This window comes from Nycticebus coucang, chromosome 11 (genome assembly GCF_027406575.1).
Source record: "Nycticebus coucang isolate mNycCou1 chromosome 11, mNycCou1.pri, whole genome shotgun sequence".
NCBI lineage: Eukaryota > Metazoa > Chordata > Mammalia > Primates > Lorisidae > Nycticebus > Nycticebus coucang.
Genome location: NC_069790.1, coordinates 109,974,815 through 110,002,587, shown reverse-complemented (window position 1 = coordinate 110,002,587; position 27,773 = coordinate 109,974,815). Strand labels below are relative to the sequence as shown.

At 42.8% G+C, this 27,773-nt stretch overlaps 1 protein-coding gene across 2 annotated transcripts in view; it reads left to right on the top strand.

The window, feature by feature from the left end:
* Positions 1-27,773, top strand: part of ZC3HAV1 (zinc finger CCCH-type containing, antiviral 1) — a 67,160-nt gene that overhangs the window by 21,676 nt on the left and 17,711 nt on the right. Inside the window, exons 3-11 of one of the 2 annotated variants that reach the window (XM_053554007.1) lie at positions 3,023-3,275; positions 5,920-6,675; positions 7,739-7,840; positions 10,383-10,506; positions 13,932-14,106; positions 15,747-15,867; positions 20,831-20,933; positions 26,684-26,774; positions 27,539-27,669. In XM_053554007.1, coding sequence (XP_053409982.1) covers positions 3,023-3,275; positions 5,920-6,675; positions 7,739-7,840; positions 10,383-10,506; positions 13,932-14,106; positions 15,747-15,867; positions 20,831-20,933; positions 26,684-26,774; positions 27,539-27,669 — 1,856 coding nt within the window. Of the gene's footprint in view, positions 1-3,022; positions 3,276-5,919; positions 7,033-7,738; positions 7,841-10,382; positions 10,507-13,931; positions 14,107-15,746; positions 15,868-20,830; positions 20,934-26,683; positions 26,775-27,538; positions 27,670-27,773 lie in introns of both variants that reach the window. The other variant, XM_053554006.1, reaches the window with a different exon arrangement.

Genomic DNA, 27,773 nt, shown 5'->3' with positions numbered 1-27,773 from the left:
TTGGGGGAGTAGGATGAGATCTTTTCATGGGGCTTTAGCAGGAGGGGTGAAGAGTTCAGCTAGTTTCAAGAATAGTTGATCAAGAAGGGCTGGCTCGGCGCCTGTAGCTCAAGCGGCTAAGGTGCCAGCCACATACACCAGAGCTAGTGGGTTCGAATTCAGCCTGGACCTGCCAAACAACAATGACAACTACAACCAAAAAATGGCTGGGCGTTGTGGCGGGCTCTTGCAGTCCCAGCTCCTTGGAGGCTGAGGCAAGAGAATTGCTTAAGCCCAGGAGCTGAGGCAAGAGAATCGCTTGAGCCCAGGAGTTGGAGGTTGCTGTGAGCTGTGATGCTACAGCACTCTATCCAGGGCAACAGCTTGAGGCCTGTCTCAAAAAAAAAGAAGGGCTCTCCATGGATGGAGGAATTATCTCTGCAGATCAGCAGCTATTATTTGGGTAATTTGGACTTTATCAAAAGGGGTGAGGTGGGAAGGAGGGGCTAAGTTAATTTCTGGGAGGCAGGTAGAGAAATGGCTGGGGGGGTTGACAGTGGACAAGGACCTGAGGGCCACCGTGGGATATTCACTTTGCTGCTTGCTTTACACTCACTCAGCTAAGATTTCAGAATCCCCGCAGATGTGTGGCAGCAGTGGACAGACTCTCTTGCCCTAAAAAAGTTATAATATTCCCACTTTTTCGCTTTGCTTTGACTTGTGAGGACACAAAAACACCAGGCAACCTGACTTCCTGGTATATAAACCTGTCAAATTGCAATGTACTTATTAAAGGAAAAAGTACTTTCATTTCTTCTGGCCTAATAAAGGCAGGAACATTCTTTCTTAAACATTGGTATAGTAGTAGGAATGTTACCAAAGCATCACTTGTAAGGTTGCTAATTAGGTGGTTGTTTTTGTTGCAGCCTCTGGGACACACTTCAGCACCACCTAGAGGATTTGTTAAAAATACAGGTTGTTGGTCCTCCCGCCTCCAGATGTGGGGAAGGATCTGGGGAGTTGGGTTTCTAAGTCTCCAGGTGGTGCAGATGGTGCTGGTCCAGAGACCATACTTTGAAAACTCCTGGTCTTGGGCAGCGCCTGTGGCTCAGTCGGTAGGGCGCCGGCCCCATATACCGAGGGTGGCGGGTTCAAACCCAGCCCCGGCCAAACTGCAACCAAAAAAAAAAAAAAAATAGCCGGGCGTTGTGGCGGGCGCCTGTGGTCCCAGCTACTCGGGAGGCTGAGGCAAGAGAATCGCTTAAGCCCAGGAGTTGGAGGTTGCTGTGAGCTGTGTGATGCCATGGCACTCTACTGAGGGCCATAAAGTGAGACTCTGTCTCTACAAAAAAAAAAAAAAAAAAGAAAACTCCTGGTCTGAACTCTGGACAAGAGACTCCACAGCAATCACAAGTATTTTTTTGAATCGGGTTTTAGAAGTTGTCTCTGTAGCTAAACCGTTGTTCCTAGAGTCTGAGTCCATGGCTTTGCCATCTAGACAAATTATCTATTGTGAACCATGTCGATCTGATTTGCTTAGAGTCATTTGAAACAGCTTATAAATGTCTCAAGCTTCAAAATGTCTGAAATTTGGGTTTCTCACCAGCTTTATTTATTTCTCCCAGCAAAAGAAAAAGAAGCTGGGAACCACACAGTTGCTTTTAGGGTCTCAGGCTTTATTATTATTGTTATTTTATTTTATTTTTTTTTTTTTGAGACAGAGCCTCAAGCTGTCACCCGGGTAGAGTTCTATGGCATCACAGCTCACAGCAACCTCCAACTCCTGGGCTCAAGCGGGTCTTCTGTCTCCGCCTCCCAAGTAGCTGGGACTACAGGCTCCCATCACAATGCCCGGCTATTTTTTGGTTGTAGCCATCATTGTTGTTTGGCGGGCCCAAGCTGGATTCGAACCCACCAGCTCAGGTGTATGTGTGGCTGGCGCCTTAGCCTCTTGAGCCACAGGCGCCGAGCCTATTGTTTTTTTTTTTTTTTTTGTGGTTTTTGGCCGAGGCTGGGTTTGAACCCACCACCTCCAGCATATGGGACTGGCGCCCTATCCCTTTGAGCCACAGGCGCCGCCCACCTATTGTTTTTTTTTAATAAGCCTTATTTTATTACTATTTTTTAATTATTTTATTTATTTATTTTTTTAAGACTTATGAGTCTCATTCTGTTGCCCTGAGTAGAGCGCTGTGATATGATTATAGCTCACAGCAACCTCAAATTCCTGTGCTCAAGTAATCCTCTTGCTTCAGCCTTCAGAGTACCTGGGACTACAGATGCCTGCCATGACACCCAGCTAGTTTTTTCTATTTTTAGTAGAGACGGGGTCTCATTCTTGCTCGGGCTGGTCTTGAACTCCTGAGCTCCAGCAATCCATCTGCTTTGGTCTCCCAGAATGCTGGGATTACAGGCATGAGCTGTCCTGCCTGGCCGGGCCTCTGGCTTTAAAACCAGCATCTTCCAGTCCTGCAGCCTATGGCCTGACCTCAGTGACAGTATTTCTTCTGTCCTCTTTTCACTGGGAAGTACATGTAGGTAGAGCTCAACAGGCAGATATATCTATTTAAGTAGTAATATAAAATTTATCTTCTTCAGTTGATCGTTAGAGAAACTTTACATTCTGCCTAGCAGAGACTAAATTCTAGATTCCCAAGCAGTTGCAGGTAAGACACACATGTCCTTTATAATCGCTAAGTCAGTTGCTATCCAAAGACAAACCTTCCTCCTTTGGGTTCCTTTGCCACATACCTAATGGTCAAGCTGGGTTCTGATCACAGTTGCCGATGTTATTTCGAGTCTTCCAAGAGTCATCCAATTCTTCAGTATCTTTTGGTTAGCCTGCAGGCCTCTTCTGGCTCAAATAAATCAATCACCAATCGAATGCAACTCATCAGAGATTGTGGAATATATGTGTATTCCTCTTCCTTTAGTGTATCTCTGCTTGCTTCAGGAATTTGCGTGCACTTGAGCTTGCCGTAATGAGCATTTGGCAGATACAGGAAGGTGTTTTGTCTCTGGCTATTGTTTCTCCCTTCTGCAGATATGCAAAAGTTACAAGGGAGAGGGTCAGAAGCAGATTTGCAATCAGCAGCCGCAGTGTGACAGACTCCACATCTGTGACCACTTCACCCGAGGGAATTGTAGTTACCCCAACTGTCTCAGGTCCCATAACCTGATGGACAGAAAGGTGCTGGCCACCATGAGGGAGCACGGGCTGAGTCCGGACGTGGTCCAGAACATCCAGGACATCTGTAACAACAAGCACACCCGGAGGAACCCCCCTGGGTCGAGAGGTAAACATTTCTTTCTTTTTAATTGTGTGAACTTACTTTCTTTTTTTCTTTTTTTGCAGTTTGGCCAGAGCTGGGTTCAAAACAGCCACCCTTGGTATATGGGGCCAGTGCCCTACTCACTGGGCCACAGGCGCCGCCCCGCCCCATTTGTGTGAACTTTCAAATGAACAGATATTACAAGGAAAAGAAAAACTTTACCTAGGATGGCTCTGCCTTATGACATAAAACTGTCTTCATTGGGCAGCGCCTGTGGCTCAAAGGGGTAGGGCACTGGTCCCATATGCCGGAGGTGGTGGGTTCGAGCCCAGCCTCGGCCAAAAACCACAAAAAAAAAAACAAACTGTCTTCATTTTCTCTTCCAAACTTCACCTTATGCTTAGATATAGCTTATTTTATTTTATTTTTTTGAGAGAAGAAACATAAAAATGTTTTGGATTTGCCAATTGCTAACATTCTGTCACAATTGCTTTTTTTCTGTTTTCTATTTTTATGTACATGCACATATGGGACTTTTGGTGTTTAAAGCATTTGATATATCCTGACACTTCACACCTGAATATGTCAGCATGCATTTCCTCAGGACCTGGCCATTCTCTTACATAGCCGTAATACAATTAATATGGAAAATTTAGCAATAATGCAGAACTATATACAATTTAATCTGTAGTCCTCAATGCCATTTTGTTAAGAAATTATATATATTTTTTGCAGGTTTTTGCCAGGGCTGGGTATGAACCCGCCACCTCTGGTATATGGGGCTGGCGCCCTACCCCTTTGAGCCACGGGCATCACCCAAGAAATTTTTTTTAATTGTGGTAAATTCTCGCATCCCTTTTATGATTTTCTATTTTCTTGTTTTTTGATAGTTAGCCATTCTAGTGAGTACAAAGTGATATTTCTTGAGCATTTTCATATTATATGGTGGTGTTTTCAATGCCTTTGTCAAATATACTGAGGGTATAAAAATGTATACACACTTTAAGAAAGGAAAAAAGTGCATTAAAGTTGTAATACACACTCACATTTGACTTCTGTGATTACAAGAGATACAAGATACAGTATACAGGTTAACAAATGTTATCAGTATATATCGAGCATTACAATTTCAGTGCATTTTTTCCCTTTCTTAAAATGTATATACAATTTTTGGGGCATCCTCTGTATGTAGAAAAAGTGAAGAATTTTATGAAGCAGATAGAACACACGATTCTATGATTCTGTAAAGTAATGAACAATTACACCTTCTATTTGGGAAGGTGTTTATAGTTTACAAAGGACTTTCACCCCAAATATCTCATCCTTGTTCCTCACATTTATTAGCCTCATTTAAAGGGTAAAGAAACAGGCCATGAGGTATTTAAAGGAGAGGGCTATCAGAAGAGGAGGGGGTGGGGAGAGGGAGGCAGTGAGGCAGATGTTACATTCTTGGGAGGCTCTAATAAGTGTTCAGTAAATCTACATTTTTACATAAGATTAGGTGAGGGAAAGAAAGTTAATGATGTAGTCTTCTTCGCAGAGGAGTGGCTGAGATATCTTATTTGTCCTTGGTTCGTATCTGTGGAGATAAACTTGCAATTTACAAGGTCAGAGTGAAACTGAGAACTCAAGAGCAAGAATTTAGGTTGTGGCTCTAAGGTGATAATTGGCGTGTGCATGTTTTGTAGGGACCATATACCCTGAGAAGTTATAGGGCTAATGAGACAATTCCCTGCAAGCATTCCCTGAGGAGAGTCATTCGGAGAAGCAAAGGACCTTTGTTGTTATGGGAACCTGGCTTGTGCATAAATCAATAGCTATTTGATTTGGGCAGAGGCTGGCAGTGCTGTGTAACGCAGTTCTCAGCCTTGGTCTCCCTTTTGACATTATGAGTTTGGGGGGTTCCGAGATTTTATTTTTCCTGTACATCGTCCACGCATACCCTCATCATACTCATCCACGCACACACACAAACATTGCACACACTCGCCACACATTCATAAATGCCCTCTTCCCTCCCTTCCTCCCTGCGTCCAGGGGGGTGTGACTCATCAAGTTTCTAGAGGAAGCCAGTTCCCTTCCCGTCCCTGCTTTGTCGATTTGGACTTTCGATATTATGCTTGGGAATTGGGGAAAGGAGCGCTAGAGAAAGGAATTTGGAAACTTTTCTGGCTTAAAGAAAATCAGACCTTCAGAATGTTAGTTTCATTTTCTATTTAAGTATCATGAATCCTCAAATTGTCAGGTACCCATATTACAACGCAGGCAAAATCAAAATGATTTTTGGAAAATCTCCGTGCTTTGCCCTAGTCTGTCTCTTCATTCACCATGGAGTGAACGTTGATTTGGGGCCAGGGGATAGTGGACACCTCCACCTAGGAGTTGGGGCTTGGGGACCACATCTCGGTCCTAGAGGAGCAGCAGGAAGAGAACCAGGATCTCACCTGTACCCTAGGCCACGGACTCAGGTGCTCTCTGTGCCCACAGAATGTCAAGATTCTTCCATCATTGTTACAACCCATCCTCAAGATTGTTACACTCCAGATCAGCACAAGTAATTTGATAGAACTTGGATGGCAAAGCCAGAGAAGCTAAGAGGAGGAATGGTGGTAGGAACTCAAATCTCTTTAACTCTAACTTTCATTATTTCGTTTCATTTTTCCCCCAGCTCCTTCCTCACATCGCAGAGGCGGGGCATACAGAGGTAGAAGCAAAAGCAGAGAGCGATTCTTTCAGGGAAGCCAGGAATTTCTTTCATCTGCTTCGGCATCCGCTCAAAGGTCCTCCACGCCCAGTCCAGATCAGATCGGCTGCAGGGCTCCCGGGGATGATGTGTCGGTAGATGGTCTCACCCACGAGTTCGCCTACCTGGGGACTCAGGATTGCACTCAGCCTTCCTTGGCCTCACATAAGGCTACCGGTCTTGGAGGAGCAGGTCAAAAGTTTCCAGAGAATGTCAATCCAGAAGGCCTCTTTCAGGGGAATCACAGCAACACTTACCTTGTTTCGGATTCCATACCAGCCTCCAACCAAAAGGGCCTCACATCCTGGCTGAACGACCAAGGCACCAGGAAAGAGAGCATGTTTTCTCTACTTCTGACCGGCCCCCACTCTCCTCTTGGTTCTGCACCAACACCTGCAGCTGTGACCACCAGAGAGAACACAGGCTTGCTTTACTCTGACCTCAGCGACATCGACAGCAAAAGTGGAATTCCACACATCCAGCATGTTCTTTTTAACAATAATGCTGATGAAGAAGCCATCGGTTTAATTCCCCCAAGATCTTTCACTTACAAAGGCACAATCAGTGGTCAGAGAGAAACATCATTACCTAGGAATCAGGACGCTGGACCCGCTTCCCAAGATCTCCAAACCACTGACAAAATTACAGAGAGTGATTATGCAGGAGTGGCATTTGTTAACGGTAAATACAGAGGGAAGACATTCTCGGCTAGTGAAACTGTCCACAGTGTACCAAATGGCTCTAGTCAAATTATGGATAAAACTACTAATGTAGAAAAAACTGGTGCTGCTGGTTTGGGCTTAAAAACGGAAGTTATTGGGGAAAAAGATGCATTACGCTCTGGGGGTCAGAGTCTGAGAAGCCAGGTCCTGGCCACACTTGGGGAAACCAAGGCACCTGCGCTGGTCAGCACCCTGCATCAGTCACCTTCCTCAAGCAACAGAGCTGCAGCCTCTGGGATCCTTGTCCAGAACTCCACCCAAATCCCTATTTCCCCCACCACTGAGTTCACAAGGAGGACCCCAGGCTCTGCTCTGCGTAAGTCACTGAAGGAGCCTTGTAGTCTAGAAGTAGAGTGGCTGGGGCTGGTGGTTTCTCCTGGGATGTTCTGCCATAGCTGTTAAAGAGCATCGAGGCAGAGGGTTTTGGTTCAGAGGTGGTACCACAGGGGAGGCTGAATTATGCAGACAGGGAAAGACCAACCATTAGAACCACACGTGGAGCAAGTTGCTACATTTACTGACAAGAGCAATAGTTCCACTGTGGTTTAAGAAATAAACATACCCAGGTGTGGTGGCCCACGTCTGTAATCTTAGCACGCTGGGAGGCCCAGGTGGGTGGATTGCCTGAGCCAGAGTGAGACCCTGTCTCTAAAAATAGCTGGGCGTTGTGGCAGGTGCCTGTAGTCCCAGCTACTTGGGAGGCTGAGGCAAGAGAATCACTTGAGCCCAAGAGTTTGAAGTTGCTGTGAGCTATGACACCACAGCACTCTACCCAGGGTGACAAAGTGAGACCCTGTCTCAAACAAACAAACAAACAAAAAATCAAGAAATAAACATAGCTCTCATATGACCCTCATGTCCACATTTCATTTTGGGGTGAGGCTGTCCAGACACGAGCATGAATCTCAGGAGTTGTCTTGCACAGGCCCCGTTTCAGATATTCTTTCCCATGGAGAGACCGGCATCTTGATTTTTGGTTCAAACACTATGTCAACATGCCTGCATCCGCTTCTGTTTTACAGGGTCTGTGGCTGATGTTGTAGATACCACATTTTCTAGGATGGAGGATTCTGACTCAAAGGAAATTTGTCTTGACCATCTGTATAAGGGGTGTCAACTCAAGAGTAAGTAAAATAAGGATTTTCTACAAGCTTCTACCTTTTGACCAGCTACAGGCCGGGTACAGTGGCTCATGCTTATATAATTCCAGCACTTAGGGAGGATGACGCAGAGAGATCACCTAAGGCCAGGAGTTTGAGACCAGGCTAGGCAACAAAGCAGGACCCCCTTCTCTAAATAAGAAAAAGAACTTTTTTTAAGTTGATAGGGTGCTGGGATCACAACTCTAGTCCCAGCTACTGGGGCGGCTGACTCTAACTCTTGGAGGGGATAAAGATGCTGCTTTGAACATGAGTGTGCAAATACCTGCTCAAAACTCTGCTTTCAGTTCTTTTGTGTATATGTGTGTACCAGAAGTAGAATTGCTGGATCATATATGGTTAATATTTTGAGGAGCTGTTTTCCGTAGTGGCTATACCATTTTTCGTTTTCACCAGCAGTGCAAAAGGGTTCTAATTTTTCCCCATATTCATCAGTCACTCACTTGTTATTTTTCTGTGTATTTGTTTTTGATAGCAGCCATTCTAATGAGTGTGAAGTGTGGACTATAATGAGTGCCTGTGTACTTTTGAATCAGCCACGTTTTAAGCAGTGCCATGCTAGGGGTATCCCTATGGTGTCTGAACCTGTCTCTCTCTTTTTTTTTTTTTTTTGCCTCTTTGTTTTAAAGAAATCATACATCTTTTAAAAAAATCTCAAAACAGGGCGGCGCCTGTGGCTCAGTCGGTAGGGTGCCGGCCCCATATACCGAGGGTGGCGGGTTCAAACCCGGCCCCGGCCAAACTGCTGTGGCGGGTGCCTGTAGTCCCAGCTACTCGGGAGGCTGAGGCAGGAGAATCGCTTAAGCCCAGGAGTTGGAAGTTGCTGTGAGCTGTGTGAGGCCACGGCACTCTACCGAGGGCCATAAAGTGAGACTCTGTCTCTACAAAAAAAAAAAAAAAAAAAAAACAAATCTCAAAACAATTTAAACGTAACACAATGCAAATTTTAAGAAACAGAACTATTTTCTGATTTCCTGCTTATGATATTCATTTGCTATTTAGCCAGCGTTCTTTTTTTAATGTTTTTTTGAGACAGGGTTTCACTTTGTCATCCTGGGTAGAGTGCTGAGGTGTCATAGCTCACAGCAACTTCAAAGTGTTGGGCTTAAGCGAGTCTCTTGTTTCAGCTTCCCAAGTAGTTGGCACTGTAGGTGGCTACCACAATGCCTGGTTGTTTTTTAGAGATGGGGTCTCGCGCTGGCTCAGGCTGGTCTCAAACTTGTGAGCTCAAGCAATCCACCCGCCTTGACCTCCCAGAGGGCTAGGATTACAAGCGTGAGCTACCGCACCTGGCCCTAGCCTGTATTCCTTTAATGGCCATCTTTCATATACCCATCCCTACGCTCGATATGCAAGGAGGATGTAAGCTAAACGAGGATGCAACTCTTTCTTTAGTGAGGTTGTACCTAAGGTGGAGCATGAAAACATCTGCAAATGAGAAAACTACATAAAGTAAAAACATAATGGGTGGCTTCTGTGGCTCAGTGAGTAGGGCACTGGCCCCATATGCTGAGGGTGGCGGGTTCAAACCCAGCCCCAGCCAAACTGCAACAGAAAAATAGCCGGGCGTTGTGGCGGGCGCCTGTAGTCCCAGCTGCTCGGGAGGCTGAGGCAAGAGAATCACGTAAGCCCAAGAGCTGGAGGTTGCTGTGACCTGTGACGCCACGGCACTCTACCCAGGACCATAGCTTGAGGCTCTGTCTCAAAAAAAAAAGAAAGAAAGAAAAATAAGCCCGCACTGGGTATTGGGTCCTGGCTAAGAGAATACAAAATATAAGTCTAATGAGAATGGAGTGAGGTTAGTTGGGAGAATCTTTCTGGAAGAGATGGATTGTAGGGCAAGGATTCAAAGAAATACAGGTTCTTGCCTGTGTTGGAGAGCATTTTATATTAATATATACACTCAGGGAGGTGCAGAAAGGATAACTGTAAATTGATAATTACTTTTGATTTCCATGTTGGAAAGTGACTTATGGGGGAGAGAAAAATTTTTGTTTTCTTAGAGACAGAGTCGCTTTGTCTCCCTGGGTAGAGTGCCATGGTGTCATAGCTCACAGCAACCTCAAACTCTTGGGCTCAGGCGACCCTCAGGCCTCAGCCTCCCAAGTAGTTTGGAACTACAGGCACCCACCACACACCTGGCTAGTTTTTCTGTTTTTAGTAGAGACAGGGTCTTGCTCTTGGTCAGGCTGGTCTCTGAATTCTTGAGCTCAAGGGACCCACCTACCTTGGCCTCCCAGAGTGCTAGGATTACAGGCGTGAGCCACCGCACTCAGGCAGAATTTTTGTTTTTTGTTGAGTCTCCATGGATAACAAAGGAAGCTGGATAATAAAGGAAGCTGGATAATGGATATGGGGGAAGGGCCAACGTGAGCAAAGATAAAGATGGGAACCATCTGGCAGGGTGGGAAAGGCAGGTCTAGAATGGGAAAGCCAGCAATGACTTGGTTGACTTGATTAGAATCTCCGCTGAATGGGTCCTCAGACCTCCTCTCTGTCTTTGTAGGTAACTGCAACAAAGACCACTTCCACCTGCCCTACCGGTGGCAGATGTTCTTCGAAGGGCTCTGGAGAGACCTCTGCTCCATGGAGAAGATTGAAGAGGCCTACTGTAACCCCCAAAACTGTGTGTAAGTTGGTGGCTGTACTCTGGCTTTTCAGATCCACGTTGTTATCAAAAGAGAGCATAGTGCTAGGCTTATGGGAAAAAGGAAAAATACATTTTTTCCCCAGAATCCCATTCAAGTGTGAGATAACTCTTGAGATGAAAATGACAAATGCCTGCTGAGTTAATGAAGAAAAAACACAGCTGGATAGGTCTGAAGTTGCACTGAGCCAGGATAACACTAGGGATTCTGGGAATATTTGCTAACTCAAAATAAACAGCACCATGATTGTTTAGTTGATACCTGCCAGTGTGTCTTGCAAAAAAAACACAGGGAAGAGGTCTTTTTTATTCTTATCAGTTCATCACAAAATTATTAGAAGTACTAAATGATTCAGAACAAAGAGCCTTTGGCTTAACTTCATAAGTTTAAAACATGATTTGAGTAATTTTCATATAGAAATTTTGGAGTCAGCGCCCATGGCTCAGTGGTTAGGGCTGTGGCCACATAGACTGGGGCTGGCGGGTTTGAACCTGTCCCGGGCCTGTTAAATAACAATGACAACTACAACAAAAAAGAAATAGCCAGGCATTGTGGCGTGTGCCTATAGTCCCTCACAGCTTGGGAGACTGAGACAAGAGAATCGCTTGAGCCCAAGAGTTTGAGGATGCTGAGTTATGACACCACGCACTTTACCAAGGGCGACAAAGTGAGGCTTTGTCTCAGAAAAAAAAAAAAAAAGAAAAGAAATTTTGTTGCATGTTTTAGCATTTTATACCTTCCATGTGTTTGCTCTTTTTCTCTGTCCTGGAAGCATCTAAAATGATGCCTTACATTTCTGGTTCTCGTAGGGCTGAAATGGATGATACCCACAAGACCATTTTTACCTATGATGAGCAGGGATATGAGATGCATTACAGGCATGAGCCAGGAGCAGCAGTTCATGCATGTAAACATAGTGCGTTCAGAGGCTGAGGCAAGAGGATGGCTTGAGGCCAGGAGTTAGAGATCAGTGTGGGCAACGTAGCAAGACCCCATCTCTACAAAAAATAAAAAAATAAAATTAGCCAAGTGTGGCAACACATCCCAGCTACTAGGGAAACTAATGTGGGAAAATCACTTGAGAGCCCAGGAGTTCAAGGTTGCAGTGACTAGGATTGTGTTACTGTACTCCAGCCTAGGCAATAGAGCAAGACCTTGTCTTTTTGTTGTTGTTGTTGCAGTTTGGCTGGGGCTGGGCTTGAACCCACCACCCTCGGTGTATGGGGCTGGTGTCCTACCCACTAAGCTACAGGTGCCGCCCCAAGACCTTGTCTTTTTTTTTTTTCAACCTAGCTTTACAAGGAAATTTTTTTGGGAGAAATTTATATACTTTTCAACACAGGCAATTTCAGTGACTTTTGCCAAAGATTTTTGTATTGCTGTGTTTTGCCACTAGAGGGCACCATCACCTGTGTTGTTTCTAGATCTACGGAAGAACCTGTGTAAGCTGACCATCCAAGGCACTATAACAAACTGGTCAACACATGGAGGTGGTCAGCATAAAGCAACTGGGTCAACTGTACAGATACATACATGTGGTGCATATCTAGTCTGTGAAAATTAGATCAACTTAAGGAGTGTTCTATGTAGGGAGGTGGTCAGCTGTGGAGGTTCTGCTGTATGTGCCCCCCACCCTGCTCAGGTAACCTAGAGCAGAGCTTCTCAGCCTCAGCATGATTTGACATTTGGAGCCAGATAATTGTTGTGGAGGCTGTTGGCAGTATTCCTGGTCTCTATCTGCTAGATGCCAGTAAGCTCTTATCTGCCTATTGTCCCCCTCCAAGTTGTGATGAACAAAAATGTCTTCAGGTGTTGTCAAATGTCCCCTGGAGGCAAAATCATGTCTGATTGAGAGCCACTGATCTAAGAGGCCTTTCTCTGAGTAGCGATTCTCAAACTCTTTGGTCTCAAGGTCCCTCAACACTGTTACAATGTATTGAAGATCCCAAAGAATTTCGATATTTATGGATTATAGCTGTCAGTATTTACCATATTAAAAATTAAAACTGGAAAAAATTAAATATCGATTCATCTAAAAATAAGAGTAATAAATTTGTTACATATTAACATAAATAACATAAAATTATGTTTAATACTGCATACCTAATTCATGTATGTCCATGTAATATACATACTCATGTATATAACTCTTTCCCTCTGTATATATATGGGTAACCCCTAACATAGTTGTTTTCCAAAACAAAAATTTACCGAGAAAGGGTGACATTGTTTTATATTTTTGCAAATCTCTTTAGTGCACCTTAATAGAAGACAATTACATTCTCATACCTACTTCTTTATTTGATCTGCTGTAAAATCATGTATCCCATAATCTCAGGAAAACTCTGTTATCCACTCCTGAGAGAATAAAAATAAAAAAGGCAAATAATGTCTTAATATTATCATGAAAATAACTTTGACCTTGCTGATTCTCTGAAAGGGTCCCAGAAACGTTTTTATAACTATCAAATAATAATAAATAATTTAAAAAACTGACCTAATGTAAGTTGCTAACTCACTTTCTGACTGTGAACCAATCAGTTGTTTTGTGGGCACAGTTCTACTTTGGGAATTCTTTTTTTTTTTTTGAGGGAAGAATACATTTTATTATTCTTATTTGTTATTGTTTCAGGTTTATTGAGGGTACAGAAAATTAGGTTACCTTGTTTGCATTTTTTAGGTAAAGCCCTCTTATAGTTGTGTCTCACCCTGAAGAGGTGTGCTATACATTATAAACCCCCGTCCCCCTCTCTCCTCCCTCTCCCCATTCTGTCCTTCTCCCACCCCACTTTGAATTGATTTGAGTTTTTCACTTATGTGGGATCATCTACTGGCTTATATTAGAATTGAGTATATTGGATTCTTCTCCATTCTTGTGTTACTTTACTAAGAAGAATGTGTTCCAACTCTATCCAGGGTAATACAGAAGATGTAAAGTCTCCATCTTTTTTAATGGCTGAATAGTATTCTATGGTGTACATATACCACAGCTTGTTAATCCATTCCCGGGTTGATGGGCATTTAGGTTGTTTCCGCATTTTGGCAATTGTAAATTGAGCTGCGATATACAGTCTAGAGCGAATGTCCTTATGATAAAAGGATTTCTTTTCTTCTGGCTGGATGCCTACTAATGGGATTGCAGGATCAAGCGGGAAGTCTAATTTGAGTTCTTCCAAAAATGTTGTATTAGTTTGCAGTCCCAGAAGAATATATTTTATGACAACATTGAAGATGTAGCACGGCCAGTCACTATCTCTGTGTATTTCAGTTTTTCTTTTCTGTGTAACACGTGGAGCTGCATAAAGTAAGTTCGAAGATGCTTTTCAGCCTCAGAATCTCCCTTGGGAAGACCAGATAATAGAAATAAAGGTTGATGAAACATGATGTTCACTCTACTTTTCTCTTAGCTTTTCTATGGGAGATTACACAATCGATTTTCAGAAAATGACTTGTGGTTCCAATCGTGTCCGGCGTATCTCCACTCCTTCATCTGCCACGAACCCGGGCAACTCTGTCTTCACCACCCAATGGATTTGGTATTGGAAGAGTGAATCTGGCCAGTGGATTCAATATGGGAAAGACGTGAGTATCAGTCCTTCTTGTGGGAGGCTCTTGTTTCAACTTGCCAACTTATAAAGAAAACGATTGATGAAATATAGAATATATATATTTTTATAAATATATAAAAATATTGATGAGCTACCCATGCTACCCATGAAGCATTTTTTTTATGCACAACCATGTTTGTATTTTCCAGCAAGCATGCACTCCGATTGCAATTATAAACAAGAACTTATATTAACTATTTTTAAAGAAACCCTGAGGCATGAGTCAGCCACTTACGCCTCTTTCTTCACCATCAGAAATGGAGGTGGAACCTTGAGATCATTTTCTGTGTATTAATACACAAATGTACAGACACTCCTGCTTTTGAACCAGAAAACAGGGTGAGAGTGAGAAGTTAAAAGACTATGGAGATGATGGGATGGTTAATTGTCCCAGGGGATGTGTTAATTCATTCAAGCAGTGAAACCACATCTGGTGCAGAGGTCACCCATATTCAGTCAGGGTCTGGATTCAGATGGACTTGAAGGATTGGAACTAGAAGATTTCAGGCTGACCCATAGAGGGGACAGAGTGACAGGAGGTAGAAGTTTAGATAAGCAGAGCTTCTGCTATTGTGTCTAAGTGTCCCTGCCTCCCTTCAATTCATACGATTAAAGAGGGAGAGAGGGAGGCAGAGAGATTTTAAGTAGGTAATGAAATCAGAGTGATGAGAAAGAGAAAATAAAACAAGAGATGAAAATGAAGCCAAAGATAAAGTAGGGACCAGGGAACGCCAGCATAAGGTTCTATATAGTTACAAGTCCATAGACAAGAAATTTGGCTCTGAGCTCCCTAGCTGCCAAAGCACACAGAGAAACATAATCTCGTACAAGATCCTCTGCGCCTTTGTGGTGAAAATGCACCAGCTACTGAGAAGAGGCACCACTTTTTTTCTGTCAGTGAGGCTTGGGAAAAACATCTCTGATGTACATGGTGGAGAGTAGGGTTCTCAACAATAAATAGCCCGGCCGTCAATTCATTGGCATAGTGGATTCCCAGCTGTTTTAGTAGCAGATATACTTTGTCAAGCAATCTGTCAAAGAACCTAAATGAGCAAGTAAGAGTAAAGCAGAGCTGCTCTGTTGAAATAGGATGGGGGTTGAGCCCGATCTCCTGGTCCCTTTCTTTAGGCTTTCTTCCTCACTCTTGGTGGCCCATGTAGCGGAACAGAATTCTGAGCAATGTGTAAAAACCCCCATGATGCTGAGCTTTGCATAAATTCTTATGTTCAAGCCAAAGACGATGTAAACTAAGTGATTCTGTAAAGCACCTATGGAAATAGAAATTATAAGCCTAAATTAAACTAATTTAGGCTTATCTCATGTTTTATGGATGGTGTAAAAAGGATATGGCAAAAAGCTACATTCTTCAGGCATCCACAGAGTGTTGAGTCGGTTTCTACAGGATAGATCGCTCTCTCAGGCACCACAATGAAGAAGATACCAAAAGGTTGTGACCTGGCCCCATCCTGGAAGCCTCACAGTCTGGTTTGGGAAGCAAGATATGCTCTTGTTCAAATCCCATTGCTAAATTAAGAACAGGTAAGATACAATGTAAACAGTCTAAAAGCCTTCCCTGAAATCTTCACCTGTTTTTTTTTTTTTTTTTTTAATTAGCAAAACAACCAGGAAAGTTCAACCGTTGACTCTTCATACCTGGAGACTTTCTATCAATCTTATTCCCCGGGAATTATCACGTTTCGGGTGGGATCTCAGAAGTATGAGCTGAGTTTCCAAGGTAAGTTTCTTTTGTTTGGCAGTGTCCTCGAAAACCAGCGTGTGGGAGCACAGCAGATAGGCACTGCTATGCCCGTGGGCAGGGTTCTTTTTAGCAAGACAGACGCTTGGTAGACTTCCCTGGGAAGGACATCTGGCCTCTCTAGGTCCAGTTATAAAGTCAGCGGATTGAACTAAGTGGTCTTAGGGGTACTTCTGTTTCTGTCATCCTAAGTTTCTGACTCTGGGTAGGCAGCCCTCCAGGCTGAAGCAGAATTTTTAAGTGATGATGACTCATAAAGGCCTTGAGCCTTTAGGTACCTTTACAGTTTCAGAAACTTGCTGTTTCTCCTAAGCTTCATCATCTAGGTCCACGGTGCCTTCCACCGTGTTTATTTCAGCCACTATGGCAAGGTCTTCTGGTTAGCTGCCGCCAATCTATCTGCAGCGTCTAGCTAGAAATCAGGGAGGAGCTGCCCTGCCTCTCAATGTGCTCTCCCATGGGCACACCCAGAAGCTCCCTGCATGTGGTCAGATATGAGCCCTTTGAGGACCCGCAGGTGCTTTGAAGAGGTAAAGGAGAATTTCACAGGTCCATGAGTTCCCAGGTGGCACCTGAGAGTTGCATCCTGTACTACTTGGTATGTTAAATAATGTAGCTTTTAAAAGGACCATTATATGAACTATTCTAGAAAGCAACCTGGCAGTATGTATCAAGCCACATTAAAATATATTTGCTTTTTCATTCTCTTCATTCACTAGAAGAGGAAGAATTAAAAGCCATAGGCATTATCTTTATTGAAGCCTTATCTGTAGTACTAAAAAAATAGGAATAGCTGGTTTGCTGGTAGGGTAGTGACTAAATAAATTAGGGTGTTAAATTTCAGTGGAGTATCTGGTAGTTGTTAAAGATCATAGTTATGAAAACTAGGTAGTAAAAACAAAATTTGACATCGTTAAATGAAAAAGGCAGAACTCCAAATTTATGTCTATGCATTTTTCGGTTTGTGTGTTGCATTTAAAATGGAAAAGATTTTTTGAAAAAGTTTTAATGTATAGGCCAAGACTGGAAGTCAATAGAGAAAAATAAAAATCTGTTTTATTGGGTAATGAAATTAAAAATGACTTACATTTTTACAAAAATTCTGTGGTGAGATTTTTTTTTTCAGCCTTAAAGCGTTGTTGGAAAATGAGAGCCAATATACTTTGTTCCTGGATCCGGAGCAATTTGGCCACCTACTCTTGTTCACTTGGTACATAGAACCAGTTCAGAGCAGTTTGCAGTGTTCCAGACAGGTTTTTCTCGTTGCTATCTAGACTCTCTCATCCATCAAACTCCTATATGAGTGCAGCCACGTGCTGGGCACTGTTGCAGGTCCCAGGGACACAGTAATGAAGTTGCTCTTTGGGGAGCCTCCGTTCAAGAGGTTGGCAAGAGACAGTGAACCAGTAAGCAGATTGGGCCACTTTAGAATTTGATAGCAGCTATGTGGAAAGGAGAAAATGTCATGCAGCAGCCAGAGAACGGAGCAGTCAACTGGGAGAGCCCTTGATTTCGTCTGAGGAGGAGCCTCAGGGACGAGGGCAGCACAGGCACATAGGCTGCTGCTCCTCCGGTAGGAGGAAGAGGTGGGGCTGATGCTGGAAGCTGCAGACAGGCCCCAAGTCTCACAGAACAGAAGGGTCTGTACGAGATGAGAGCAGAGATAGAAACTTGGATGTATTGTTAGGACATGGGAAGATTTTTTTTTTTTTTTTTAATTTTATTATTATTATTTTTTTTTTGTAGAGACAGAGTCTCACTTTATGGCACTCGGTAGAGTGCCGTGGCCTCACACGGCTCACAGCAACCTCCAGCTCCTGGGCTTAAGCGATTCTCTTGCCTCAGCCTCCCGAGTAGCTGGGACCACAAGCGCCCGCCACAACGCCCGGCTATTTTTTGGTTGCAGTTTGGCCGGGGCCGGGTTTGAACCTGCCACCCTCGGTATATGGGGCCAGTGCCTTACTGACTGAGCCACAGGCACCGCCCAGGACATGGGAAGATTTTGAGCAGGATTGTCACAGGATCTGACTTATCTTTTTGCTTATGTCCATTTTTTATTACATCACCTGCACTGAGGTACAATTAGCACAAGAAAATGCGCCCATTTTAAGCCTGCAGTTGGATGAATATTGACAAATGCGTGTCAGCTCACCGTGCTAATCAAGATGTAGAACATTTCCATTGACCCCGAGTTTCCTCTTGTCTCTTTGCAATCCATCTCATCCCACCCCAACCCCCACCACGTCCCCCCACCTCTATCCCCATCACAGGCCATTGCTGATTTGCTTTCTGTCCGTATGGATTCATTTTACCTGGCCTAGAACTTCATCGTAAGTAACTCTTGCAGTGCCAGATGAGGTGGCTCACGCCTGTAATCCTAGCACCCTGGGAGGCCAGGCGAGTGGATTGCCTAAGCTCACGAGTTCGAGACCAGCCTGAACAAGAGCCAGACCTTGTCTCTAAAAATAGCTAGATGTTGTGTCAGGCGCCTGTAGTCCTAGCTAGTCAGGAGCTGAGGTGAGGGATCACCTGAGTCTAAGAGTTGGAGGTTGCTGTGAGCTGTGATGCTACAGCACTCTACTGAGGGTGACAAAGTGAGGCTCTGTCCTCCCCACCCCCCAAAAGCAAGAAACTCTTGCAATATGAGCGTTGCATGTGGCTGACTTCTTTCTCAGAATAATTTTTTAGATTCGTCTACATTATTGCATGTGTAGTAATTCTTCCCTGTTTATTGCTGAGTAGTATCCATTGCAAGGATATACTGTAGTTTTTTCATTCATAGTTAATGGACATTTATGTTGTTTCCACTTTTTGTTTATTATTATTGTTATTATTTTTTGAAACAGAGTCTTACTCTGTCACCCTGGGTAGAGTGCCTTGATGCCGTGTCTCACAGCAACCTCAAGACTCTGATGTTCAAGTGATGCTCTTGCTTCAGCCTCCCAAGTAGCTGGAACTACAGGCATCCGTCACAATAGCCAGCTAGCTTTTCTATTTTGGGTAGAGACGGGGTCCTGCTCTTGCTGAGGCTGGTCTCAAACTCCTGAGCTCAAGCAATCCACCTGCCCCATCCTCCTAAAGTGCTAGGATTATAAGCATAAGCCACCATGCCCCGTGTCGTGTTTTATTTATTAAAATATCATAATGCTTGCAAAGATGAGGAAACAACCCACGTGTTCATCAACCCATGAATGGGTAAGTAAACAGTGGTATATATTATACCATGGAATAATATTCATTCATAAAAAAAGATGGAGACTTTAACTCTTCTGTATTAAGCTGGATGGATTTGGAGAACATTCTCCTAAGTAAGTAAACTATCTCAAAGCAAACATCCAATATACTCAATATTAATATGAAATCAGTAGATGAATAACTACATACCCACAAGGGAGAAAAACACCTCTAAATTCAAGAAGGGAGTAGGGGGAGGAGGTTTGGTAAGTTCTCACCTAACGGGTACAGTGTAGGGGTGTATGGCAATGTCTGGGTAAAGGGTTCAATTGCAACCTGGACTTTACCTAACAAATGCAAATAATGTAACTTAATTCTATGTACCCTTATATTAATTTGAAATTAAAAAAAAAACAACAACTGCAGAGTTGGGCACGGTAGCTCACACCTATAATCCTAGCACTCTGGGAGGCTGAGGCATGAGGATTGCTTCAGCCCAAGACTTTGAGGTTGCTCTGAGCTATGATGCCATGGCACTCTATCCTGGGCAATGGAGTAAGACTCTGTCTCAAAATAAAAATTCCAGTTAGATAGGAGTAACAAGTTTAAGAAGTTTACCTTATATAATGGTGACTATAGTTAATAACAATATATTATGTACTTGAAAGTTGCTAACAGAGTAGATCTGTCTACTAATGGTAGAAGGAATAATTTTTTCTGTTATTTACCTCACAGTTGGAGCAATACACATTATGTATATAACAATATGTATTTGATTTTTATAGAAAAGCACGCTCTATTAAACATTTGCATTTCAAAAAATATATATATAATAATGCTATTGTGACTGGGAGACTGAGGTAGGTGGATTGCTTAAGTTCATGAGTTCGAGACCACCCTGAGTCAGAGAGGGACCCTGTCTCTAGAAGAATAGCCAGGTATTGTGGCAGGCACCTGTAGTTCCAGCTACTTGGGAGGCTGAGGCAAGAGAATCACTTCAGCCCAAGAATTTGAGGTTGCTGTGAGCTATGACAGTACGGCACTCCACCAAGGGTGACAGAAAGAGACTCTGTCTCAAAAGAATGAAAAAATAAAAATAATGCTTATAGAAGATTAAACATCATACTTACTGCTGTGAGCATTCATTTGCAAGTCTTTGTGTGCGAATAGGTTTTCATTTCTCCCAGGTAAACACCTAGGAATGGGATTGCTGCATCATAAGCATAGGATGTGTGTGTGCAACTTTATAAGAAACCACCAACCTGTTCCCCAAAGTGGTTGTCCCATTTTACACTCTGACTAGCAATGTATGGTGCTTCATTTCGCAAAGGAATCGCCTTTACAGTTTGGAACTAGGCCTACACCATGCACGAATTGAAAATGATGTTTCACACTTGATGTAGAAAAAAATCCTTCAAAACGAAGCTACCAAATTCCAGTCCATAATCACTGATGTCTGGTCTAGGGCAACTTGCGTGGATGGTGACCTGGCTGCCCTCGCTCTCTTCTTTACCCTTGACTTTGATATAAACAGTAGATTAATTCCCCAGCTTCTGTTTGCCTCTTTGCCTTCCAAGGGCAGTGAAAGGTACAAGTTTTTTTTATCATGAGCGGTTTTTACTCAAAAGGATTTTCTCTGTTATACACATACAGTTTAGTCATGAATGTTTGCTGTGTAAATAGCCTCTGGAAAATAAGGAGTCATTTTCTGGGACTAATTCTTGATTCATTAGGACTAATTCTCGATTTTATTTTTTTCTGTCTAAAGGGATGATTCAGACAAACGTAGATTCCAAGACGCAAAAGGATGTCATCCGCAGGCCAACGTTTGTGTCTCCGTGGGATGTGGAACAAAGGAGAAGGGGGCCCAAGTAAGTGTGCATGCCCAGGGCTCTTAAATCACTCGTGAGTCTGGACCCTGGTTTCCTGAAAAGTTCCTGTTTGCCTTACATTGCAGTTTCCTGCTGCACTATCTGTTACTAAGGTGTTTGTTAAGCTGCATGGTGTGGCTGGAGTACTATCCACAGACGACTTTGCGGGAATCTTTAATACTCTGGGCAACAGTGTCTCCATCGCTGGATGAACGCAGTGTGTCTAAGAAATAATCAAATGCACTGGGTTTTTGTTTTGTTGTGGATTTTTCTGAGTGCCTTTAGTTTTGTTCTGTGATTTATTGAAGGCGGGAGGCTGAGAGAGAGGTGGAGAGAAAGAAGCGATGAGGTATCTGTGTGAGCAAGTGCTTAGGGAAAAGGTAATGCTGATTAAAAGGGATTTTTTTTTTTTTTTGGTAGAGACAGAGTCTCACTTTGTCACCCTCGGTAGAGTGCCATGGCATCACACAGCTCACAGCAACCTCCAACTCCTGGGCTGAAGCGATTCTCTTGCCTCAGCCTCCCGAGCAGCTGGGACTACAGGCGCCCGCCACAACGCCCGGCTATTTTTTGGTTGCAGTTCAGCCGGGGCCGGGTTTGAACCCGCCACCCTCGGTATATGGGGCCGGCACCCTACCGACTGAGCCACAAGCGCCGCCCGATTAAAAGGGATTTTTAAAAAAGAATTTTGCTGTGGGAATTTGTTGTAACTTTCTTTGTGAAGCTCTCAGTAAAATCTGTATTGTACCACGAATATTTTTGGAGTTGGAATTGTTTTTTTCCCCTGGGTGATGTGTGATCATGTGAAATAGTTTTCAAGACAGATGTAAAATCGAGGTGTTCTTCTGGTTATAAGAATTTAAGGTATTTCATGAAAAAGGAAAATTACTAACAAGATAAATAAGTGTAAGGGAATGCGCAAAACAATGTACAAGGATCTAAGAATCTTATTGTTAGCTAGATTGGGGCCTCAGAATGGGAATTGGTTCTGGTTGGGCTTCAGAACTGGAGCAGCCTGGAGTCACACAGATCGGATATGGATTGCCTAGGTTCAAATTCTACCTCGCTACTCATTAGCTATGTGGATTTGGACTAACTGATCATTGTGCAACTCCCCACCTATAAAATGGGCTTAATAATAGATAGTACCTTCCTCAAGGTTACTTGAGTAATATAGTCCAGGCACTCAGAACAGTAGCTAATACATATGGGTATTCAATCAATGTTAACTGCTCTTATTGTTATTATTTTTATTTCTCCTCTATGAACAGATTCAGTGACTATATATACATTATATATATATAAACATATACTACATATAAATATATAGTATATATGGTGTGTGTACATATACATATATACATAAATATATGTATATATCTACTGACTTTATTTTAATTCAGAATTCTGCAAATTCCTTCAGCCTTATCTTCTGCCACTAACTGCCTGATTTTCTCTGAATTTCTTTTTTTTTTTTTTTTTATTTTTGGCCGGGGCTGGGCTTGAACCCGCCACCTCCGGCATATGGGACCGGCGCCCTACCCGTTGAGCCACAGGCGCCGCCCTTCTCTGAATTTCTTAATCAAGTTCCCAAGAATTTCATTAGGATTGGTCTAGCTATCTCAAGTCCCTTCCCCAATTTTATTTTTAGGCAGCGTCTAACTGTCACTCTCAGTAGAGTGCTGTAGTATGATAATGCATAGGAACCTCAAACTCTTGGGCTAAAGTGATCCTCTTGCCTCAGCCTCCCAAGTAGCTGGGACTACAGAGGCCCAGCACAATAATACTTTTTTCTATTTTAGTAGAGACAGGGTCTCTCTCTTGCTGAGGCCTGTTTCTAACTCCAGAGCTCAAGCAATTTACCCAACTCAGCCTCCCAGAGTGCTAGGGGTAAAGGCGTGAACCAAGTTTTTGTCCGATTCATAATATGCAAATATCTTTTCCCATTCTGAATGTTGCCTGTTCGCTTTGGTTGTTATTTCCTTAGCTGTACAGAAGCTTTTCAGTTTAATTAAGTCCCATTTGTTTATTTTTGTTATTGCAATTGCCATGGGAGTCTTTATAAAATCTTTCCCCAGTCTGATATCTTCAAGTTTTCCCCACACTTACTTTGTGGATTTTTATTGTTTTATGCCTTAGATTTACATCTTTTATCAATCCTGAATCAATTTTTGTAAGTGGTGAGATGCACAGGTCCAGTTTTAGTCTTTTACATGTGGTTATCCAGTTCTCCTAGCACGATTTATTGAATAGGGATTCTTTTCCCCAGTGTAAGTTCTTGTTTGGTTTATTGAAGATATGTGGCTCTAGGATGTTAGTTTCATCTCATGGTTTTCTCTTAGATTCCAAATGTCAATCAATGTGTCTATTATTGTGCCAATATCATGCTGTTGTGATCACTATGGCCTTGTAGTATAGCTGAAAGTCTGGAAGGGTGATATCCCCAGACAGCATATGGATAGCTTGTGCATTTTTCTCCATTCCGCCAGCCTGTGCCTCTTCAGTGGTGAATTCAGTCCATTGACATTTATTGAGAGAATCGATAAGTGTGGCAGACTTTGATTCATCTTATTTTGTGAAAGTCCTTTGTGTAATTTTATCCTTTGTGCCATGGTGGAAGCTAAGTTTTGACCTTTAGCTTCTGGGTGTTTACTTTGCTGGTGGTCCACTGTGGTAGTCAATATTGAGAACAGGTCTAAGTATTTCCTGTAGAGCTTTTCTTGTGGTGAGTTTCCTCAGTGCTTGTATATCTGCAAAAGATTTGATTTCTCCATCAATTTTGAAGCTTAGTTTAGCAGGATACATAAGTCTGGGCTGAAAATTGTTTTATTTAAGAATGTTGAAGGTGGATGACCATTCTTTTCTGGCTTGGAAGGTTTCAGTTGAAAAGTCTGCTGTCATCCTAGTGGGCTCTGCCTCTGTAGGTCATTTGGTGCTTACTCCTGTCTGCTTGCAGAACTTTTTCTTTCATCTTGACTTTGGACAGGTTCATTACAATGTGTCTTGGAGAAAGCTCAGTTTGAGTTGAAATGACCCAGGGTTTGCTATCCATCTGAAAGGACAGGGTCTTTAGTAAAACTTGGGAAGTTTTAATTTATGATAGTCTACAGTAAGGCTTCCATTCCTTTGGAACAATATTCTTCCCCTTCAGGAATCCCTGTTATTCGTATGTTTAAATGCTTCATGAAGTCTCGTTCTCGAAGTGCCTGTTCTGCTTTCTCTCTCTCCTTTTCTACTTCTTTAACCTGGGTTACCTGGAAAACTTTATCCTCTAGCTCTGAGGTTCTTTCTTCTCCATGGTCTAACCGATTTTTGATACTTTCTACTGCATCTTTACATTCCCTGATGATGTCCTTCATTTCCTTAAGCTCTGCCATATCCTTTCTATAGTCTCCTTCTCTGCCATCCGACTTTTGTTCCTGTCTTTCCATTTTCTTTTTTTTTTTGTAGAGACAGAGTTTCACTTTATGGCCCTTGGTAGAGTGCCGTGGCCTCACACAGCTCACAGCAACCTCCAACTCCTGGGCTTAGGTGATTCTCCTGCCTCAGCCTCCCGAGTAGCTGGGACTACAGGCGCCCGCCACAAGGCCCAGCTATTTTTTGGTTGCAGTTCAGCCGGGGCCGGGTTTGAACCCGCCACCCTCCGTATATGGGGCCGGCGCCTTACTGACTGAGCCATAGGCGCCGCCCCTGTCTTTCCATTTTCTCATCCATTCCTTTTACTGTCTTTATCATCCGTATTTTAAATTCCCTTTCTGTCAAGTCCATTATTTCTTTGTAGGTGGAGTCTTTTGCAGTAGCTGCTTCATGGTTCCTTGGGGGAGTTCTTTTATTTTACTTTTTCATGTTGCCTGAATTTTTCTGTTGGTTCTTCCTCAGGTGTTCTTTCTTCTTGTTCTTTTTACTTCTTACTGCCTCCTTTATTTCAAACAGAAGTTCTTGCTCTTGATGACAGTATTTTGCAAAATGTTGCTGGGACACCAGATGCGTAGTGGTTTTTTTTTTTTTTTTTTTTTTTTTTTTTAGGGGATAGAGAGCATAGCCAGCAACCTCTATGGTCCTTATTCCAAACTTAGTCACCTTTGGTGATTGCTGACTATTTCCTGCCAGGTTGGGTTCTTAAGACTCACAAGAATCCTTCAGGGGCAGGTCTCACATTGCCCCCTGACTCCAGTACCTGTGGAGTGCAGGAGTCCCTCAGCCTGTTCCAAGAGTGGAGTTCTGATCCCAGCAGGCTGTGTTTAGGCCCCTGCTAAGACCTTCTCTTGACCTTACCACAATGGCAGCCCCCTGGCCACCGAGACCTTCTCAGTATGGCTGCCTCATCAGCCAACAAACCTTTGGCAAGTCCCCTCCAACCGGCATTCAAATCTTTGCTGTGTACTGTTTGAGTCCTCCCACTCTTCCAAGCTTTCCACTCAACATGCAGCTTCCCCCAGTAACTGAAAACTCCAGAAAGGCTTCCTGCCATCCCGCTACTCCTCCGTGCAGGGCCAGCTGATCCCAACCAGTTGCAATCACTTTCCATCACTCCGGATCATCTGCTGTATCCAGCTCACCACCACCTTGCTGTGCTCCCTGAGCTATCACTCTGGGTAAGGTCCCCACGTCAAGTATGGCTGGGTTCTCTTTTTCCCCAGTCTTTCTAGGAGACCTTAGCTGAAGGATCCTTCTGGTCTCCCATCTTCCTCCACCCCTCTTTTTATGCAATTTTTTTTAAAGAAATTAGGTGAATTGCAGAATTACTTTCTTGTATCCCGATGCTTCCACCCTCCATGATGTCGGTCAGATCCATCCAAGTTCTTCTATGTAATAGTAACATGTCCTATTTTTATCGCTCAGTTTACTTCATTGTGTGAATATATCACAATTTTTTTTGCACTCTCAAAAACAAAGAAGAGAAATTAAGTGATGTGACCTATGAAATTCCCCAAGTTCAAAATGTAGCAAATTCTATCCTCTTGGGGTCATTTGATGCATAATTTCTGTTAATTGATCATTAGATTTAGAGGGTTAATTAGGGTCATGTTCAGTTTTGGGTCAAGAATCCTGTATAAGCAACGCACATTGCACTTCTTGTTACTTCTTAGGAAGAGATAGGTAACATCTAACTGTCCTCTTTTTGGTGATGTAGATCACAGATTAGGTTTAGTCATTCCATTATGATCTTCCATTATAGTATTCCTCATCCAATCTTCCACTTAATGATTTTAGTAGCTAGTGATTAATGATTGTTTAAATCTGTTATGGTGTTTTTCTAATTCTAGCAATTCTTTCGTAATTATTAACAGTAATTCATCTATAAAGAAGAATTTTTCCTCCTGTATGGTTACCCTAAAATATAGTTCCTATGGGAAAGACAGAATTCTTCCCCTGGAATCCCTAATATATTTCAATGTTTTATCATTTGAAGGTGTTAGACACATTTGCTTAATGCTAACACATGAGGACCTTTGAAGGTTGAGCAGAAATAGGAAAAAGAATCAATGCTTGTGTAGGTCAAATCAGTGAGAAAATAGCATTTAATCTACTGATTATGAAATAGTTATTGCATTTTTTTTTTAAAAAAGTGTGCCTACTGGGACATCTATACAGGGAATCTGCAGGGTTATAATACAGAGAAAACACAGAAATAAACCTTGTGCATTTTTCTAGGAACCTTGGCTTAGTGGCAGAAAGTTAAGATTAAAAGTTGCTTGGGCATGCAGAACAGGGAGCTAAAAGGATTCTTAATCTATTTTTATTTGTAGCTATCAACCGGTTCAAGCCCTGTCAGCATCTGTAACCGAGAGATTTCTTCCTCTGCAGGATCCTTCTGTCTTCCCCTCAAAGGGTTATAAGGTACTTGATTTTCACTTGTTTGGTGGGGGAATCATTTAAGGGTGGGGAAAAGTCATTTGCTATAAGGGTTTGTTTGAATGAATGAATTGCTCCTGCAAAACTCTTAGATCAAGATTCAAAGGCAGACATGAAATGATTGGTTCTCTTTCCCAGAGAAAAATTAACCTTTATGGGGCACCTCATTGTTTCTGGACAGATCTCTAAGACCACCCTGCGAGATAGATATTATTATCTCTATTTGATAGATGAGAAAACTGGAAGACTTATCTGTTAGTTGCAGTTAGGTAGTTAAAAGGTTTCTGCAAGAGTCAAACTATGCATCCTTGTCACCTAGCCTGATGGGGATAAGACTAGTCCCAGATTTGTAACACATGCTAGCCTCTAGTATTGTGCAGGCTGGTCTGCTTGTACCCTGTGGGAACCTCCAATTCCTCTACACCTCACTAGTTTTGGAGCATTAGGCAAGGAACTTGCCAGGTCACTGGACTAAATCAGACACCAAAGGGAACTGCCCTTTGCCCATAGACACAATGTCTTGCCAGCTGTAAATTGGCCTGGATAGACAGGAGGCCCACTGACAATCTGGTTCATGACTGCAGTGAGGTGCCAGATGTGGAAACTCTAAGCCAGCTGATCCCATCTGCTGTCAGAACCCTGGCATTGATACTTCATGGTATTAGAGGGGCATACATAATGGATGTATGATGCATTTAATGCTTTAAATGTTTTCTGTTTCATGTTTACATATTTTTAAAATTTTTTAGTTGGTAGAGATCAATAACGCGTCTCTGGAATATACCAAAGTAAGTGAGCGTTTTAAAGCTTCCATGAAAAATTGCAAGATTGAGAAGATAAAGATGATCCAGAACTCAGAGCTCTCGAATAATTTTAGAAGGTTGGTATTGTCCACATTATCAGATTTCCTAATATAAAACTGATGAGGATTCGTTAAGAGATCCATTCTTTAAAACTTAGATTCAGATTATATAAATATAAACT